The following is a 17981-nucleotide window of genomic DNA, read 5'->3' as shown; positions in this document are numbered from 1 at the left end:
TCCACTCTCTCTAAAAATCAATGGAAAAATATCCTTGGGTAAGGATTTTAACAACAACAAAAATACAGGGATTGAAGGAGGCCTGCCTCATAGCATTATTGGGAAGATGAAATGAGCAACAGTCGTGGAGCTAAAGAACTTACAACTGTGCCTAGCATACCATGACGGCTCCATAAATATTAACTGATGTGTTCTGACAAGACCCACACATTCATTCACTGAGACTCATGTGCCAAGCACCACTTTGGGGACCTAAATATGAACAAGACGTGGATGGCCCTGGAGGAATTCAGATGAGTATGGAGAAAAGTGAAACGTCACAGGTGGCCTGGGTTAGGAGCCTTTACTGCTCCGAACGAAGGGCACTGGACCTGGCGGTGACGCACCCAGGGAGAAAAGCATGGAGGCAGGGCACCCGCCAGTGCTGCCCGTCCTCGCAACACCCCTAACCTGCCACATGGGAGGAATCGGCCTCAATCACGGAGCTGAGAGAAGGAGCAGAATAAGCTCCTCTTCTTCAAGACAAGCATCTTCAGGGCGAGGCAGACTCCTCATCTCAACATCCCCAAGAGTGGCCAGCTCGCAGCACAACCAGTTTGGGCGGCTCCAAGGACTCCAAGGAGGAGGCGGGGGTCCTTGGGATAGACGAGGGTGTCTGGCAGCCACACTGCCTCACTCATCAGAAGCAGGCCGATCCCCGAGCCATGCTCACCTCAGGATCAAATAAAGGCAGCAGACCAAAGATGGCAGCATAGGTAAATGCCAGTACTCGCCTCCTCCCACAACCACATCAAAATTACAGCTAAAATACAGAACAACCATGATTCAGAACCACCTGAAATCTAGCTAAATGAAGTCCTACAACTAGAGAATTAAAGAAGAAGAAACATTGAGACTAGTAGGAGGGGCGGAGGCACGGAACGGGCCGGTCCGACGTCCACATGTGGCATGTTTTTAATTGGGAGTGAGATCATCTCTGCGGAAGCTGCCCATGAGGAGCAATGGGTCCCAGCCCCACACCAGCCCCCCCAGCCCAGGGTTCCAGAGCTGGAAAGACAAGTCCCCATAACATCAGGCTGTAAAAACCAGTGGAGATTGTGGCTGAATGACATGGAGGCTGCTGGAGTCCCAGGCAGCTCCTCTTAAAGGGCTGCCACACGAACTTACTCAGACTCGATCCCTTTGGGCTCCAGTGCCGGGGTAGCAGCTTGAAAGGAATCTGGGACACTTGGAGAAGAACTAGATTGTCTGGCATCAGGGCAAGAACTCTGGAGGCAGTTTTCTCCCAGAAGGAGGTGCTCACAGGGGTCATTGTTCTGGTGCTGGAACCTTCCCAGTCGCAGAGCTGACTGGCAGCCATATCTGAGTTTCCATCAGCTTGGCCCACACTTTGGATTCCTTGAGACCCTGCCCCACCCAAGCCGTCTGCAGAGGCTTTTACATACAAATGGCCTGTCCTGGCTCAGGTTTCAGACTTTCCCAAATCTCTCAAACAAGCTGCAGCTGGTGAGAGCATGCCCCAAATCTATCAATAAGAGGCCCAAGATCCGGCACTAGCACCAATCTGACTTGCTTCACAGCGTGGCCTCTCCTGGGCACCTCCAAGCCCAATACAAATAGCAGCAATCTGTAGATCTCTCTGTAGCTCCTGCCAGGTGGCCTCTGGCAGTGGCTTACTTTGCACCTCCCGGGAGGCCCCAGAGCCAGTGCACCTCATGGACAGCTTCAGACCATACCAGATTACAACTCTACACATCCACAGTGACACACTCAAGGGCAGACTCAGTGAGCACCAAGCCCCAATGAAGCAAGTCCTGCTCCACAGGGTGTCTCCTGCACAGCAGCTCTTCCACTGTAGTCACAGCTGGTCCTCACAGCCAATTAGCCTGGAGGTCAGTTCCTCCCAGTGATGCCAACAGCAATCAAGGCTCAACTAAAAGACTATGCACACAGCCCACACAGGGCACCCAGAGTGCCCAGCTCAGGTGACTGGAGAGGCTGAGCCACTGGACCCTACAGGACACCTACTATAAGAGGCCACTCTACCAATTCCGGGAGTCATAGCAGCTCTACCTAACACATGGGAACAAACATAGGGAAGTAGCCAAAATGTGGAGACAAAGAAAAATGTCAGAAATGAAAGCAAGAAAACTACTGGATACAGAATTCAAAACCATGGTTTTATAAGGTTACTCAAGGATCTTCATGAGAGCTTCAAAGGACTTAGTGAGACTTTCAAGAATCTTAGTGAGAATTTCAAATATATGAAAAAGGACCAGTCAAAAATTAAGCATAATTAACTGAAATAAAGAATAATTTACAGGGATTCAACAGTAGAGGAGAGGATTTTGAGAATCAAATTAACAATTTGGAATATGAGGGAGCAAAAAAACACTCAATCAGAAGAGCAAAAAGAAAAAATAATCCAAAAATATGAAGATAATATAAGGAGTCTCTGGGACAACTTCAAGCGTACCAACGTTCACATTATGGAGGTGCCAAAGGAGATGAGAGAGAGCAAGATATTGAAAACCTATTTGAAGAAATAATGACATAGCTCTACCTGGTTTGGCTCAGTAATGCAGAGAGTCCCAAACAAGACGAACCCAAAGAGGCCCAAACCAAGACACATCATAATTAAAATGCCAAGGGTTAAAGACAAAGAGAGAATCTTAAGAGCAGCAAGAGAAAAGCAGTTAGTTACCTACAAGGGAGTACCCTACAACTGTCAGCTGATGTCTCAACAGAAACTTTATGGCCAGAATAGAGTGGCAAGAAATATTCAAAGTGATGAATAGCAAGGACCTACAACCAAGATTACTCTACCCAGCAAAGCTCTCATTTAGAATTGAAAATCAGATAAAGAGCTTCAGAGACAAGAAAAATCTATAGGAGTTCATCACCACCAAACCAATATTACATGAAATGTTGAAGAGTATTCTTTAAGAAGAGGAAGAAGAAAAGGGGGGGGGGGAATCAAAAATATGAACAATAAAATGAAAATGGCAATAAATACATATTTAGCAATTGAATCTAAAAATCAAAAAATAAGGAATCTAATGAACAAAATAAACTGATGAATAAAATATAATCAGAGGCATGGAAACATGGAACAGACTGACGAATATCGGGGTGAAGAGGGGGAAAGGGGAGAGATTAACCAAAGATCTTATATATGCATTACCCAGGGACACAGACAATAGGGTGGGGAAGGTCTAAGGTGGGGCAGGAACTAGTTGGAGGGGAGGAATGGGGGGGAAAGGAGAATATCTGTAATACTCTCAACAATAAACTTTTTTTTAATAAAAAATAAAATAAAGGCAGCATATCATAAAATAGGGGACAAAAAGCACTCATGGCCTTCAGGACATGTTCACTTCTCCTCACTGGTCCAGCCCCTGCCTCCTCCACATGGGTCCTCTCCAGCCACACCCTGCACACATCCTCTCTTCCTGCCTTTGAATAAACATCATGCTTTTTTTCCTACTTTGCCTCACACCTTCTTAATTCTCTCTCTCTCCCCTCCCTCCACTAGTCCTCACAGCCTCACAGCATCACATCCTCCATCCCTGGGGCAGGTGTCCTGAGATGAGCCTTCCCCGTGCTCTATACAGGTACCTTGAATCTGTACCTTGCATCTGCATGGGGAGGGGTGTGGGAGAGTACCTCTATAACAACTACTGCATTATAATTGCTGGTTTCCTTGTCTGTTTTCGCCACTAGATCAGCCCCGTTATTCTCACTGCCTGGGACACAATAGAAAATGCTTGACTGAATTTTTAAATATAAATGTGAAAACTCCACAGCCATCTGCTGAACTGTGGCTAAGGCAGCCTCAACCAGACAAGCCCTCGCCCAGCCCAGGTGAGGGGAGGGAGGCGGAGGCCGGAGGTCAGGAACTGCAGAAACAAGCAGGGGTGAGGCGGGTGTCCTGCGATTAGAGCACCCACCCTACGAAAGGGAGACCAGCTCCTTACCTTACATGGCTGTGAGGGATTAGACTACAGTTCTTATTCTGCTCATTAAATGAAAAGCAGCTGAACAGATGTCAGCCACTAATACTCAAGATGATGGAGAAACAAGTAGCCTATCCAACACCGGAGGACACCAGGTCCACATGGGAAACATGGCTGGACCACAGGCTGCTGCCCAGCCAGGCCTTTCTGAAGCTTCCATTTTCAAAAGAAGATTTTCCCACAGTGGGGCTTATCCTCTTCTGTCTGCCTAAATGTTACCATATTAAAACGTGGCTAACATTCAAGTAAGTGAGCTGGCACACTCTGCGTCCATGGCGACCGCACGTGACCGCCAGAGGCACAGTGCCGGGAAGGACAGCAGCAGGAGACACAATCCTCACAGACCACCCACAGATGGATGAGTGAGATGAGTGTGTACAAAGCCCGTCAGACAACACGCTCCTCTCCTTTCCCTGTGCCTACTCCTCCTCACACCACAGCCCAAGGCCTGAGGCCCTACCCAGACTCCCTCCGGCCCATGCGTCTCCTGGGTCGGTGTTCTAAGGGGCACACTGGGGTGGGGAGGGCAGGGATTGCACCCCCGGGCACAGCTTTGCTCTCAGTTCATCTGTGGTCAGACTCCTTTCTCTCCGGGCCCAGATCCAGGGACATGGGTATCTCAAGGCAAATTTCTGCAGCTTTTTCAAAAAAAACCTTGCATCTGCATGGGGAGGGGGTGCAGGAGAGTACCTGTAAGAACCATTTCATGTTTAACACACACCCCCAAAGCCACGAGGGTCCCAGAGCAGGAAGGCAGGTCCTGCCAGGCACACAGCCCAGGAGAGAGGGCCTGGAGGATGGGATGCTGAGCACGGTGTCTACGGCTACATCCTGTTCCGGCGACAGCCCCCTCCCTACCCCCCCGCCCCGCCCCCCCGTCAATCATCAGTGCAGTCTATTTTCCGCATCTTGTTCCCACCCTTCTCTGCACTTCTCCTGGTGCTGTTAGCACCTTCCAGTCGCACTGACATCATCCATTATTCCAAAGCCCAGCTCCCTCCACTCCTGGGATCAGCAGACGGCTTCTCACCAGCAACACGAGGCCAGCTCGCCACCCTCCCGCCCCCCTCTCCCTCACACCATTTCCAGTGTGTTTCTCGAGCCTCTCCCTTCTGAGGCTGTCACAGCCTGGAAATGGGTTTAAGGTGAAGGCAGGCGAGGAGGGGGAAGGAGAGAGTCATTCTTGCCACCCTACTGCCCTCTCCTGGAATCCAGAGCAAGTGACAGTCAACAATGAGCCTGGGCAGACCTGAAGGAGCCCTCTTCGAGGGCGGCCTGAGACGCCTGAACGTGAAGAGGTGGCACCTCGGAGAGCTATGGTCTAGAAACTTGGACAACAGCTGTTTTCAGAGGGCGTGGTCCACACAGAGGCAGCCTTGTCAACTTCTTCAACACGCCCTTTCCCCACTCATCCCCGCCACTGCCCTGCCCACCAGGAAACGCCTCGGTCCTGCCTGCCTGCCGGCAGAGCACAGGAATCCAACACCCCCGTGGCAAACAGGACCGTACCTACTGAGACGCTGGAGACAAGGGTGGAAAGTGTTCAACACCTCCCACTCCAGACACTGCCCCACCACACGCTGCCTGTTTACATTAAAGAGGTTAGACGGAATATGAGTAAAAGCGTCCACTCACTCAAAACAGCATATCATCATCAGATGGAAAGCTCTTGGAAATCCAGGATGTGTCAAAGAAAACCCACCCCGCCCCCTTTTCTGACACTTGTAAAGTAAAAATGATAAAGCGAAACTTAACTAGCTCAAAGTTCATGACGATGGACCCACTTGGGGATCTTCCATCCACCTGCTGACAGCGGAGACCAAGCGTCCCCTCTCCCCAGGCCATGGGACAGCCCCGGGAAGAAAGCACAGCACAGCCTGCCAGGCCCCCTGACCCACGTAGCCCGCTCACTCCCTCACCGCTCCATTCCCTCCGCTGTTCAGCAAAACCTGCCCGTGCCCTTCCTGTGGTCCAGGCAGGGGGCAGGCCCTGACACACAAATGGGCGTAGGGTGGGCTCTCCACTCTCAATCTGCTCCGTCTCGTAGAGACCGTCCTTTCTCCCAAAGCCACCCCCTTCCGACTCACATCCTCCTCCCAGGCTCAGACCCTGAGCTGCTGATTCCACCGTCATTACAAGGTCTTAATGGTCAACAAGAGGAACAAAGTTGTCATTTGAGGAAGCAAACAGACTGAAGGCTTGGGATTTAATGCAAGCAGACCAGGCCCTATTTGGAAGGAAGAGTTTAAACACAGACACAGATCAGGTTGATGAAAAAAACGGGGCACTCAGAAAAAATGTCACATTTGGAAAAAAGTGTCAAAGTCACAATCCAAACGCATGTGATTATGCAGAGCCAACAACACAGACCGTTCTAGAGCAGCGGTCGCCAACTGGTGGTCCGCAGACCACCGGTGGTCCATGAGGTCCGAAAGGTTGGCGACCGCTGTTCTAGAGACAGCCTAACTGTAAGAGGGTCGCTGTGGCTCTAGCAGGATCACCTGTGAAGACCCTCCCGTGACTCAGGGCCTGTCAGCCAACACCGCAACCTCCGCCCGCCGAGGCATCAGCCCTGGCTCTGAGGGCGGCCGAGGACCGAGGCGTAAGAGTCAGAACTAACAGGGCCATGCTGAGGGAGAAGGACATAATATTAAGAGGTCATAAGAAAACAAATTCAAATCTGCGGCACAAGCACTGTTGTTTAGCGGTCAGTTTTGTGGTCATTCTAACGAAATGCGATGACCTGTTTCATTTTAAAGCGTTTAAAGAATTTAGAAGAATTTGGCATGTCAGGCTTGGGGAAGCGTAACTAAGCTTGGAATCAGTAACTAAATGTTTGGGGAAATCTGAGCGGCTGACCTCATGATTTACTAGTTGTGTGACTACTGTGGGAATATATTGAAATGCTAATTGTTAAAAATGAATGCACACCAAAATGCATAGAGTATCTTGTTCCTTTTCAAGTACAAAAGTGCATTGGAATTTTGGGGTGTTACAACAATATGGTAAGTTTGGGGTTTTGTTTGTTTGTTTTTATAAGGAACATCCTGGTGGCAGTGAAGGCCAGACCAGGGAGACAGGTGAGAGCAATAGGACTGTTGGGGGCAGGATTTCCAGAAACTACTCCCAACCATATTCTGCATTTCCCAGGCCTTGTGCTCAAGATGTTTGCCTGTCTAACATATCCTCACATTCTCCCCGTTCCAACACTCACCCACTTCTGAAGACCCAGGCCAACTGTCCTCTCTTCCACCAAGTTCTCCCGACCTCTAGACCAGTAATTCCTTCCCTCAGGACTCCTGCAAGCCTGTGCCAAGTTCATGTACATGCTGCCCTGCTCAGAGCTTCCTACATCCTCATTTCCTCACCACTGACTGATCACTTACTGAACGCCAAGAGCCTAATCCTTTCTCTCTCTCCACTGCAAACTCCTTGAGGCCAGCCCGACCCAGACCTTAGTAACACCTGTATCTCCACAGGGCCTCGCACAGTGGCCTGTTACCCAGCCAGCATGCCACCAGTGTGCGGGAGCTGGGTGAGGTCACACCTGTGCAGTGGCATATACAGATCAGTATCCCACCAGTGTGCGGAAGCTGAGTGAGTCACACTTGTTCAGAGTGGCCTGCAACACCAGTCAGCATCCCACCAGTGTGCAGAAGCTGGGTGAGTCACACCTGTGTACAGTGGCCCGTAACACCAGTCAGCATCCACCAGTGTGCAGAAGCTGGGTGAGTCACACCTGTGTACAGTGGCCCGTAACACCAGTCAGCATCCACCAGTGTGCAGAAGCTGGGTGAGTCACACCTGTGTACAGTGGCCCGTAACACCAGCATCCCACCAGTGTGCAGAAGCTGGGTGAATTACACCTGTTTGAAACCTCTGATGGCTGCCAACGCCTGCCATTCAATCCAAACTTCGGAGCTGGCACACGGTCCTCCGCAGTCCAGCCCAGCCCACCCACAGCGCTGTCTCAGTCCTCTCCCACATACGTCCTGTATCCTCTCTTCCTCAAACGCACCCCACACCCCTGCCCCTGCTGTGCAGTGCCCTGCACCTGGACTTCTCCCACCACTCACCCTGCTTGTCTAGCCCTGCCTATTGTTCTCGATTCCCCTCAGAGGTCAGTTTCTCAGTAGCTCTCCTGGTCCATCCAAATGGATGAGACTGCTACGCTCCCTCCCGGGCCTCTGTTACTTCCTGGCAGTCTCACTGCATTCTACTCTGCACTCCAGCCCTTTAGGTCTCTCTTTTATGAGACTATAAGCTCTTGTAGGGCAGGAATCACATCTAGTTTAGGCATTTTATGACCTACACACCTAGCAAAGTACCTTATTTTGTAGAAACGTGCAATAAATGGTGGTTATTTGGTAAATGAATAAATAGATGAATTCCTTTCCCCTCTTGTGCTTCCCCAAGCCCCAGAAATGCTATCTGGACAGGAGTGGGACAAACGGTTCTCTTTCCTAATACACATTCCACAGGGAGAAAGGCGCACGCCGCAAGGAAGGACACGCCAGGCTAAGCAACATCTGCTGCGGAGGCCTTAGGACCTTACCTCATACTCGAAGTTGCCTCCCAGGACCCCAATGTCCAGGTGCAGATTCTTAAGAAGCTCACTTGAGCTGCGGACACTCTGAAACAAAAACGATTATGAGTGGTTGGCTGGAGGAAACTGGACAGCTCAAGGGAGGGTCGGGCTCTCTGTGGGTTACATGTTCTCAACCGGACCTAAGAGGTATACAGACCAGGCCAGGAGGGAAGCTGTGGGCCACAACATCATTTGTACTTATTTTCAAAGTCATGCAGAGGTTAGCAAAAGGTGATAACCGCCCAAGTGTTCGTCAACAGATGAATGGATGCACAAAATGGGGTCTAATCCTACAAGGAGGATAATTCAGCCATAAAGAGGAACGAAGTTCTAACACATGCTTCAGTGTGGAGGAACCGTAGGAGCACTATGCCACACAAAAGAAGCCATCCATTAAAGGACAACGCTGTATGATTACACTTACAGGAAACGTACAGAATAGGCAAAGTCAGGGACAGGAAGGAGATGAGAGGCTGCCAGGGGCCGGGAGAGGCAAGGATGGGGAGTTATCGCTCAGGGCAGAGTGTCTGTATGGGATTATGGACAAGGTCTGGAAATGGACAGTGGTGACAACTGCACAACACTGTAAAAGTAATTAAGGCCGTGCTCGCTTCGGCAGCACATATACTAAAATTGGAACGATACAGAGAAGATTAGCATGGCCCCTGCGCAATGATGACACGCAAATTCGTGAAGCATTCCATATTTTTCACTCATTTATGGATAACTAAGACCATTATACACTGATGAACAAATATGCATACGAGCATAACCAATGGACACAAGACAATGGGGGGCATGGGAGGCTAGGGGAAGGTCAAGGGGGAAAAAAAAAAGGAGACATATATAATACTCTTTGTAATACTTTAAGCAATAAAACAATTAAAAATAAAAGTAATTAAGGCCACCTAATTGTATACTTAAAATAGTTAAAATGGTAACTTTCATGTTATATATATTTTACCACAACAAAAACTTTTCCAAAAAAGAAAAATAGCACCGAGGGTCCTCGGGCCAGGAGGAGGATGCGTCATTACCTGGTTATCACTCTCCGCCTCCTCCTCGCTGGTCTCCTCCCCTAAAGCCAAGAGGCCGAGAGCATTCTTGTCCTCATGGATGGAGCCCAAGAGACCTTGCATATGAGTAGAAGTCCTGAGACCCTGCAAAGGCTCCAAAAGAGAGAAAGAAAGTCAAGGGGCTCACAAGGAAGACCTTCAGGTGACCTTCAGAATGCTCTCCCCGCTCTTTCGGTTTACATTTCCTCCATGGGAGCCGGCCACATCCACAAAGCTGACCCTGGTACCTGCGGTGCACACTGACCCCTCCTTCCCGGCGGCCACAGCCCCGGCTGCAGGACTGCAGACACTAGGGCGTAGGGCCGTGCCAGGGAGAGCCCACTTTCAGCAGCACATAGGTGTGACGCGCCTTCCCAACTGGACTACGAGCTTTGAAGACTCGGCCCCTGCCCTCTGTTTCTCATCTGTGGGCCACATAATTCCGAGCATGGTACAAGGAGGCCCACAGTCACTCAATACACTTAACATATGAAAAGCACTTACCAGCGTGAGTTCTCCAAGCTGACCAGACTCCATGGAGCTCCCCAAGGTCACATTGTGAGAGGCACGAAGAGCAGAGAGCGGGCCATCCACGAGGCCTCGTAAGGGAGCCAGGCCCCCAAGGGGAACGTGGACTGGGGCTAGAGAGGAGCCCAGGGCCTGGTCAACAGAAAACATCTTGTTATAAACCTAAGAAACCAGGTGGCTCTGTGAGGTGCAGACAGATACAAAAACGGAACATCTACATCCTGTCGCTCAAATTCAAACCACCTCCCTCCAGGGGCTGCTCATGAAACAGCCTCCAGAATCACTGCCCTACCAGCCTGAGAAACCACAGCTGGTGCCCCGACCGCATGCCCCTGCTGCTGCCTCGCAGCACACAGGCCCTTGCACTGGCGGAGGCTGCAGGGCTGTGTCCTTCCAGGAGCCACAGGAAGGGCAGGGAGGGGAGCAGAGCCGGAGCTCATCTACCAGAATGAGAAGTCTCTACAGATCAAGTGTGAACTGACGGACAGGGGAAAGGCAGTGCAAGCACATTGCTGACATATATGAAGTCAACACCAAAGCGAGCAGGTGCTCGGTGAGGGGCACCCCCGAGAACTGCTGTCAGAATTCTGTCAGATGCCTCTGGTGCTATCCGACTGTGTAATAGGGGCATGTCTGCCTTAAATATTAACTCGAACAATAAGCGTGAGCAACAGAAGAGGGGCTCCCTTCCCCTGCACTGAGGAGGAAAGCGGCTGGTGGAGGCCCTCCAGAAGCCTGCTCCTCCCTGCTCTCCGACGGCTCCACGCCAGCAAGGGCGGGAGAGCCAGGCCAGCACCCGGAGCCTGAGACCTGGGCTACCCCCACACTCCTGGTCCTCAGTTTACCCCTCGGAAAGAGAGAGATGTGTCCTATCACTGCAAGTCTGTGGAGAAGTTCAAATGAGGTCATGAATGCAAAGAGCACATGCAGGTGGTCCCGGGTAGGGGCTCACATCACACTAGTCTGGGCTTAGAAGCAGAGGCAAGGGTAGCGTCTGGGAACAAATTTACAAAGAGCTCTCTAAAATCACTTCACACACTTAAAATGTATAAAACAACCAAAATTCCATTTCTCTCCCACCCCACTGGGACTGGAGAGAGAAAGGGAACCGGAGAGGGTGAGAGTTAGAACATGCAGACAGCCCACTCCTCGCCCAGAGCCTGGGCCAAGCGGCCGACCCCAGGCGGGCTCTGCACAGCACCCCCTCCTGCAGGGGAAGGGCATCGATGTCCACCTGAAAGGTGACACGGAACCCCTCCCGGCCCTTTGCAGATTCCCGAACACCTGGCCCAGAGTGGGGTGTCCGTCAGGCAGGAAAAGAGGTGATGCTGGTAACACTGGCCAGCACTACCCAAGCACCAGGCACTGAGCTAGCACCCTCCATGTCACATCTCCCTGACCTCTGGCCACTGCCTAAGGCCACCGTCCTCCCCACAGGAGCCAAAATAGACTGGTGAGGTCAAGACCCTGGCCCAAAGTCACAGAGCCAGCAGAGGGGCAGGGATGGGCTGGGAAGCCAGGGCTCTCCCTAAGCCAGCATTTTCCTTTGCCTCCTGGTTGGGGCAGAAGAGGGGCCCAGGCAAGCTTCTCGGAGGTGAAATGGGAGCAAACCAAACCCGTTCCCCCAACTCCCCGCTCCTAACCCGCCCACGTAGCAGCAAGCACAATACTTCCCACACTGCATTTACGGAAAATTACAGCCTGCTGACGTGGCTGACGTGCTAACAGTGCTGGGGGCTTGAGGGAGGGAGACGGGCATGCTGAGGGCTTTGCTCTCCGGGCCTTTACCAAACCCGTGGTTAGCGGGGAAACGATACATCCCTGGCGCCTAGCCCGTCATCTTCTAGAGACGGCCATTAACTCTGGCGATGGCTGCGCGTGGTGCTGGCCCTCAGAGCGGATGCACTCGCTGCCACTGCGCTAACAAGAACCTACAGGCTGACCTCAGCCCAGTGGGTATCTATGGTGCACAGCGGTCACTAGGGCAGGCGGAGAGGAGTGCACGCGCCGGCCATTAGGAGCCTGAGGGACACCAGGGAAAGCCATAGCCGGCAAGAGAACAGCCAGAGATTCAAATGGACCCCATGGTCTCTGATCCAACTTGACTTCTTCTAAGAATATGGTGTGACTCGTTAAAGGGATAAAGGGTCAAAATGACAGGGAAAGCCCTCTCCCGCTCTAGTCCATCCCAGTAGGGGAGGACGTGAAGGCAAACAGGCCTGCACAGCTGGCGCGGGTTCACCTGGTCTCCGGGAACCCTGGGAAGCCAGGAGCAGAAGCAGCTTCCTGGCTGGCAAGCCTGGGGCTCCGCCTGTGACAGGACCCTTGAGCTCTGTGTGGAGGACTGAGGAGGACTGATCCAGGGCTGGGCATGGTCTGATGAGGAGGACCTCTCTCTCCAATCAGATCCCGGGGAGGTACCTAACCCTCAAAACTCATCACCTCCCCCCCACCCCCCCGGGAGGCTTCCCGCAGGTGATGGGTGGAAGAGATGGGAAATCCCTGTCACCCCCCAGGTGGCCACCCTGAGCAGTGGAGGGACCAATCATTACCAAGGGAGGCCACACAGCAGGTAAGAGACCTACTGGCCACACAACCTGCCCTGTCGCCGCGGCGCCACGGCCTGGAGGCCACGCGGAGAAGCCTACCTGGTGGAGAAGCTGCATCTGGCCTGGCTCTACAGCGAGCCTTTCGTTGGTGCTCAGCTCGACTAGCGCCTGCCTGAGAGGGCTGCTGCTTGGCGGGAAACAGGCTGGTGGAGCGGCCCCCTGCCCAGCCGGGGCCAGGGCCAGGGCCCCCTCCTGCGGATGCTCCAGCTGCTCTGGTCCCCAAGCCAGAAACCTGGAGTCTCTCTCCAGGGCTCTGATGGCCTCATGCTCCCCCACACTAGACAGCCGGGAAGACGGGGCCGCCATGCCGCCGACCACGCTGGCGAGGTCTTTGCACGGCCTTTCCTGCATGCTCTCGGGCAGCCCCAGGCCCTCCAGCCTCCGGGAGATCTTGGCCATCTGCAGGATGTGCTGGTAGAACCTCTGGTCCTCAGAGTAGTCTTCGCTCTCTGACTGCTCCTCAGCAGAGCTCTGCAGGCGGAGCCACTGGGGCACCGGGAAGGGGCCGGAGGGCAGCCCTCTGGGCCCGGGGCCTGACTGACCCCCGCCCCGCCCGGACCCCTGGGAGCTCTGCAGGTCCCACGGGAAGTTATTCACTTCGCCCATGACCTGAGAGCCGAGGGGAGAGGCCAGGCCACTGCTGCCGCTGCTCTCTAGGTCAGGCCCACACTCACTGGGCCTCCTGTCTTCTTCGGGGGGCTCTGGGCACACTAGGGGCCGTCTCCTCTCTCTGGCACTCCCTGAAGGGGCGCTCTGGGCTGGCTCTGATGCCGGAGTGTCAGGTGGTATCTGGAAGAGCCCCTGGCATGGATCTCCCGCCGAGGCCCCGAGATCCCCAGGGTCAGTGGGCACTGCTTCCTTGCAGCTCCCGGGGCCGTCCTTGTCGACAAGCTTGGAGACCTGTCCCATCCACAGTCCCGGGGGCTCTCGCCTCCTCCTTCCCCAGCCCACACCCGCCCCTTCCCCAGAAACACCCTGCCAGCGCAGGCCTTCAGCGGGGCCACTGTCCAACAAGAGCAGCTGGTACTGCCTGCCGGGCAGCATCTGGTCCGAAGAACAAGGGGACAGCGAGGGGTCCCCCTCGGAGGACGTGGAGGAAATGGGGCTCTGGCCCTTGTCCCCCGCAGGGCCAGTGCTGTGCTGCACCCCTGTCAGCTGTGGGCCCTTGCTGGTTTCAGAGAGCCTGGAGCGCATGGAGGCCTGGCTCCTGCTTTTTAACACCTCCTGCCCGTGCTGGAGGGGCCTGCTGTCCTCGGGGCCCAGAGCGCCGAGTTTGGTCCTCATCTCCAGCTCTTCTATCTCAGGGTCTGAAAACCCCAGGTAGATTTTCTCAGCCAGCTTCTGGCGTTTCTCCAGACCCTGCTGATCACCTAATTCTGTCCTGCACTGGGCTGGGGCCCTGCCTAAGATCTTCTCCATGTCAGCAAAGAGCTGGTGGGTTCGGGAAGCGTGGCCTCTGGAGAGCGGCTGCAGTTTGCTGGGCGGGGTGCCCAGGAGGGCCCAGGGGGTGTCCCCCAGCATGCATGGACTCTTCCCTCTCTGAAAGGAGCCCTCATTTCTAGCCTGCGTGTCCTGGTCTAGATCCAGATCAGCAAGCCCAGGTGGGAGAGAGGAGGAGGAAGGCAGAAGTCCCTGCTCAGGCGGTGTGTCCTAGATGGATATAGAAACATGCAGAGGACACTAAGACAGAGCCCTCTGGGTTCACACCTGCCACCTCAGCCCGTGGCAAGCCCTCAGCAGAGACCCACGTCCACGTAAAGTAAAACGAAGCCCAAAGAGGGAAGGGAGCTCAAAGCTCCCTGGGCTTTGTTTTCTGGCCCCCGTTTCCTTTCCATAGAGAGGAGGCTAGACTAGGCCCATGGCTTACGAACCCCACAGGCCGGTTCCATGTGGCACCCTGGGGGCGCTACAGGGACATGCGATGAGGAAGGGGCATCCCCAAGACCCACAGCCCGGGTGCCATCACAGGCACCGCGTCCTCTCTACCCTGGACTCCAGAGGAGCTGACCCGAGACAGTCTCCACCACTAACCAAGCCTGAAAATTGCCAGCCAGACCAGCCTAAGGTACCATCACGCTCTCAGCCCGGTGGCTGGTTAACTCTAGGAAACCCACCAACCTCCTCCGGCCCTGCCAGCATGAGCTAGGAAGGGAGAGGCGAAGGGAGCCTGCTGGGAGCCGCGCCCTGAAGCACAGCCTCGTCTTCTACCGAAGGCAGAGCTGGTGCCGCCAAGAGAGGGCCTGGCAGTGAGAGTGCGGGGCAGGAAGACATCCTGGAAGAGCCACCAGCCTGCAGGCACTCACAGGCAACTCCACCCGGCCTGTCTCAGAACCGTGCGCAGTGACAGGAATGATGAGGGTAAGCTCGTGAGCCACCACCAATGCCAGACTGGCCTTGGGAGGGACGGCAGGTGGGAAGCCTTCCCCGGAGGAGGCGCGGGTGGGAATGAAGACTATAAACAAAAGGGCAAGTAATGGACCTGACAAGGTTGGTAGGCCCCGTGCTCCTGCCCACCGACCCGCGCTCCCCGCAGCCTGCCGCCTGCCCGCGCCTGAGTGAAGGGAAGGAGGCAGCTTCCCTGCCCTGCCACCGCCACGGCCACGGCCACGGCTGCTGGGAGTGCCCGGCCTCCTCAGTACAGCTCCCACTCTGTACTTCTCTGCCTATAAAATGAGGCGATGACGCTACCTCCTGAAGGCAGACATACTGAAGGGACAAATAAAGCAAAAATGGAAAAAGCACCTTCAAATCTGAGCACAACAGCCACTGGAGACCACGGTTATCCCACTGCAGTCACATTTCAGTTACTCGTCCCTAACCTAGGACCCTGGCAGCACAGCCCCCGGAAGTGGAGAAAGCCCTACAGCTTTTCTCAGGGACCTGGCAAGCACTGGTGCTCTGACAGCTCAATGTGGTTCATCTGATGTCCAGGATCCTACCACTGAGACACACACGGGCTCACCCAGGCTCCCTGGCCTCTGCCAGCTGCTCTCTGTGCCCCTCTCCGGGGGGCGGATGGCAACACTTCTCTCAGTATTCCTGCAAACCACCCTCCTCAGCCCGGCACTCTCCCGTCAATCCTCCTCTGTAATATGTGCTTCCCAAGGGGGAGAGGGAATTGTTTAAAAACAGTAACAACTTCAGAAGCTGAAAGAAAAAGTGCCAGAAGACTGGCACACTCTGGAGGATGTACCATCGAGAAATGACTATCAATCGTTACTCCTCACCTCCCAGCTGCACACACCTAGCGGTTCCCCGTATCACCTCAGTGGAAGCCCTGGCCCCTCTGAGCTGGCGTCCACTGGCTCACCATGGCGTTTCTGGGGGTCTCTTTGTCCTTCTTGTCTTTCTTTTCCTTTTTCTTCTTCTTGTCTTTCTTCTTAACGGCCCCAGAAGATGACAGCTTCCCTCGTTCCTGGATCACCAAGTTCCGATAATGCCCATCGCATGGATGGTCCCACGTGGACTGCCCATTGGCAAAGTTAAAATAGTAAATATCACCTGTGATGTCCTGGCTGGGGATGAGCAGAGGCCAGCAGTTAGTCCCTACTCAAGTCCAAAGCTATTTAGGGAAAAAAGTAGGAGAAAAATGATGAGGAGGCAGAGGAGGAGGAATTGGGTGAAAGGGAAAGGAGAGAGCAGACAGAAGGAGAGAGGAAAACAGAAAAAGATAACACCAGGCTGGAGGGTAGCATTTAGCTAAGAAGGAAGGAGTTAACTTAGATAGGAACACAGGCTGGGAGCCTAGATGGAGCTGTAAAATCACTGAGGCTCCTGGGAATTCATGCTAGACTGGTGTAGGAATAAACTTGGTTTGAGATAGTTAAGTACAAATACTATGGTATACTGGTGGTAAAATCTAGGATAGACCTTGCTTAACATTTTTATAAACGGTCGGAGGAAGAGAGACACATTGTGAAAGCTCTGGTTTTATAAAAGCCTCCAAACGCATAAGAGGTGACAGTCTAAGCCAGTGGAATCAGCAACAGAAGAAATAATGCAGAAGGTGGGTTTCAAGAATTTGAACTACACCATGGACAAGTCCAAAATGCTGCAGCCATTTACCCTACCCATCGTTATCAATCATCCATTCAAATGACAGGAAAAACAGCATTCGCAACAGCAAGATAAAAAATGTAATGTCCGGGGGTGCGTCCCAGTGCAGAGGCTTTATAAAGCTTTCCCGAAACGCCCGGAAAAGGAGGAAAATGAGAGCGAGACTCCATGTTCCTGAATAAACAGATTCAAGTCTGTAAACAAGCCAATCATCCTCTAATCCATGTGATCCCAGTGGAACCCCTATCCGGCTCCTTATGAAACCTGACAACTCAATCTCTACTCAAATAAGATAGAAAATACACAGCAGTAAGAGGGGAAACATCAGGGGTACTTAGTATCAGGGTTATGTATAAAAAGCAGCTATACAAATGGCCACACAGAAAGATGCTCAACATCACTCAGCATTGGAGAAGCAAAAGTTAAAACAACAATAAAATACCCCTCCACACCCATTAGCATGACTAGTATCAAAAAAGCAGAAAATAACAAGTATTGACAAGGATGCAGAGAAACTGAAACCCTGTGCTCTGTTCGTGAGAATGTAAATTGTCCAGACACTGTGGAAAACAATATGGCAGGTCCTCAAAAATTGAAAATAGAGCTCGGCCAGCATGGTCGGAGGTTGAGCATCAACCTATGAACCATGAAGTCACGGTTCAATTCCCAGTCAGGGCACATGCCCGGGCTGTGGGCTCAATCCCTGGTGTGGAGTGTGTAAGAGGCAGCCAGTAAAACATTCTCTCATTGTTGATGTTTCTCTCTCTCTTCCTCTCCCTTCCTCTCTGAAATCAATAAAAAAAATATTTTTAATTGAAAACAGAATTACCATATGACCCAAAAATTCAACCTCTGGGTATATACCCAAAAGAACGGAATGCAGGATTCAAACAGACATTTGTATACAGGCCCTGGGAACTTGGGTTTTAATGCCAATGTTCACAGCAGCATCCTATCTAATAATAGACAAACATGGTAATTAACCATACCTCCGACACGCTTTCCATGGGCTAATCAGGGCAATATGCAAATTAACTGCCAACCAAGATGGTGGCTGGGAGCCAGGCAGCTGAAGCAAACAGGAGGCTTGCTTGCTCCAGTGATGGAGGAAGCCAAGGTTCCCCGCCTG

The 17981-nt window shown here is 52.8% G+C and overlaps 1 protein-coding gene across 1 annotated transcript in view; it reads right to left on the bottom strand.

Moving 5' to 3' along the window:
* The window catches only part of CEP164 (centrosomal protein 164kDa), an 89214-nt gene that overhangs the window by 48720 nt on the left and 22513 nt on the right, over positions 1-17981 (bottom strand). Inside the window, exons 5-8 of the mRNA XM_015562463.1 lie at positions 16107-16311; positions 10164-10319; positions 9642-9773; positions 8572-8649 (exon numbers count right to left, since the gene is read on the bottom strand). Of these exons, the coding sequence (XP_015417949.1) occupies positions 8572-8649; positions 9642-9773; positions 10164-10319; positions 16107-16311 (571 nt within the window). The remainder of the gene's footprint in view (positions 1-8571; positions 8650-9641; positions 9774-10163; positions 10320-16106; positions 16312-17981) is intronic.

This window comes from Myotis davidii, unplaced genomic scaffold, assembly GCF_000327345.1.
Source record: "Myotis davidii unplaced genomic scaffold, ASM32734v1 scaffold97, whole genome shotgun sequence".
NCBI classification, from domain to species: Eukaryota; Metazoa; Chordata; class Mammalia; order Chiroptera; family Vespertilionidae; genus Myotis; species Myotis davidii.
Note: the sequence above shows the minus strand (reverse complement) of the source record. Positions and strands in the feature narration are given on the sequence as shown.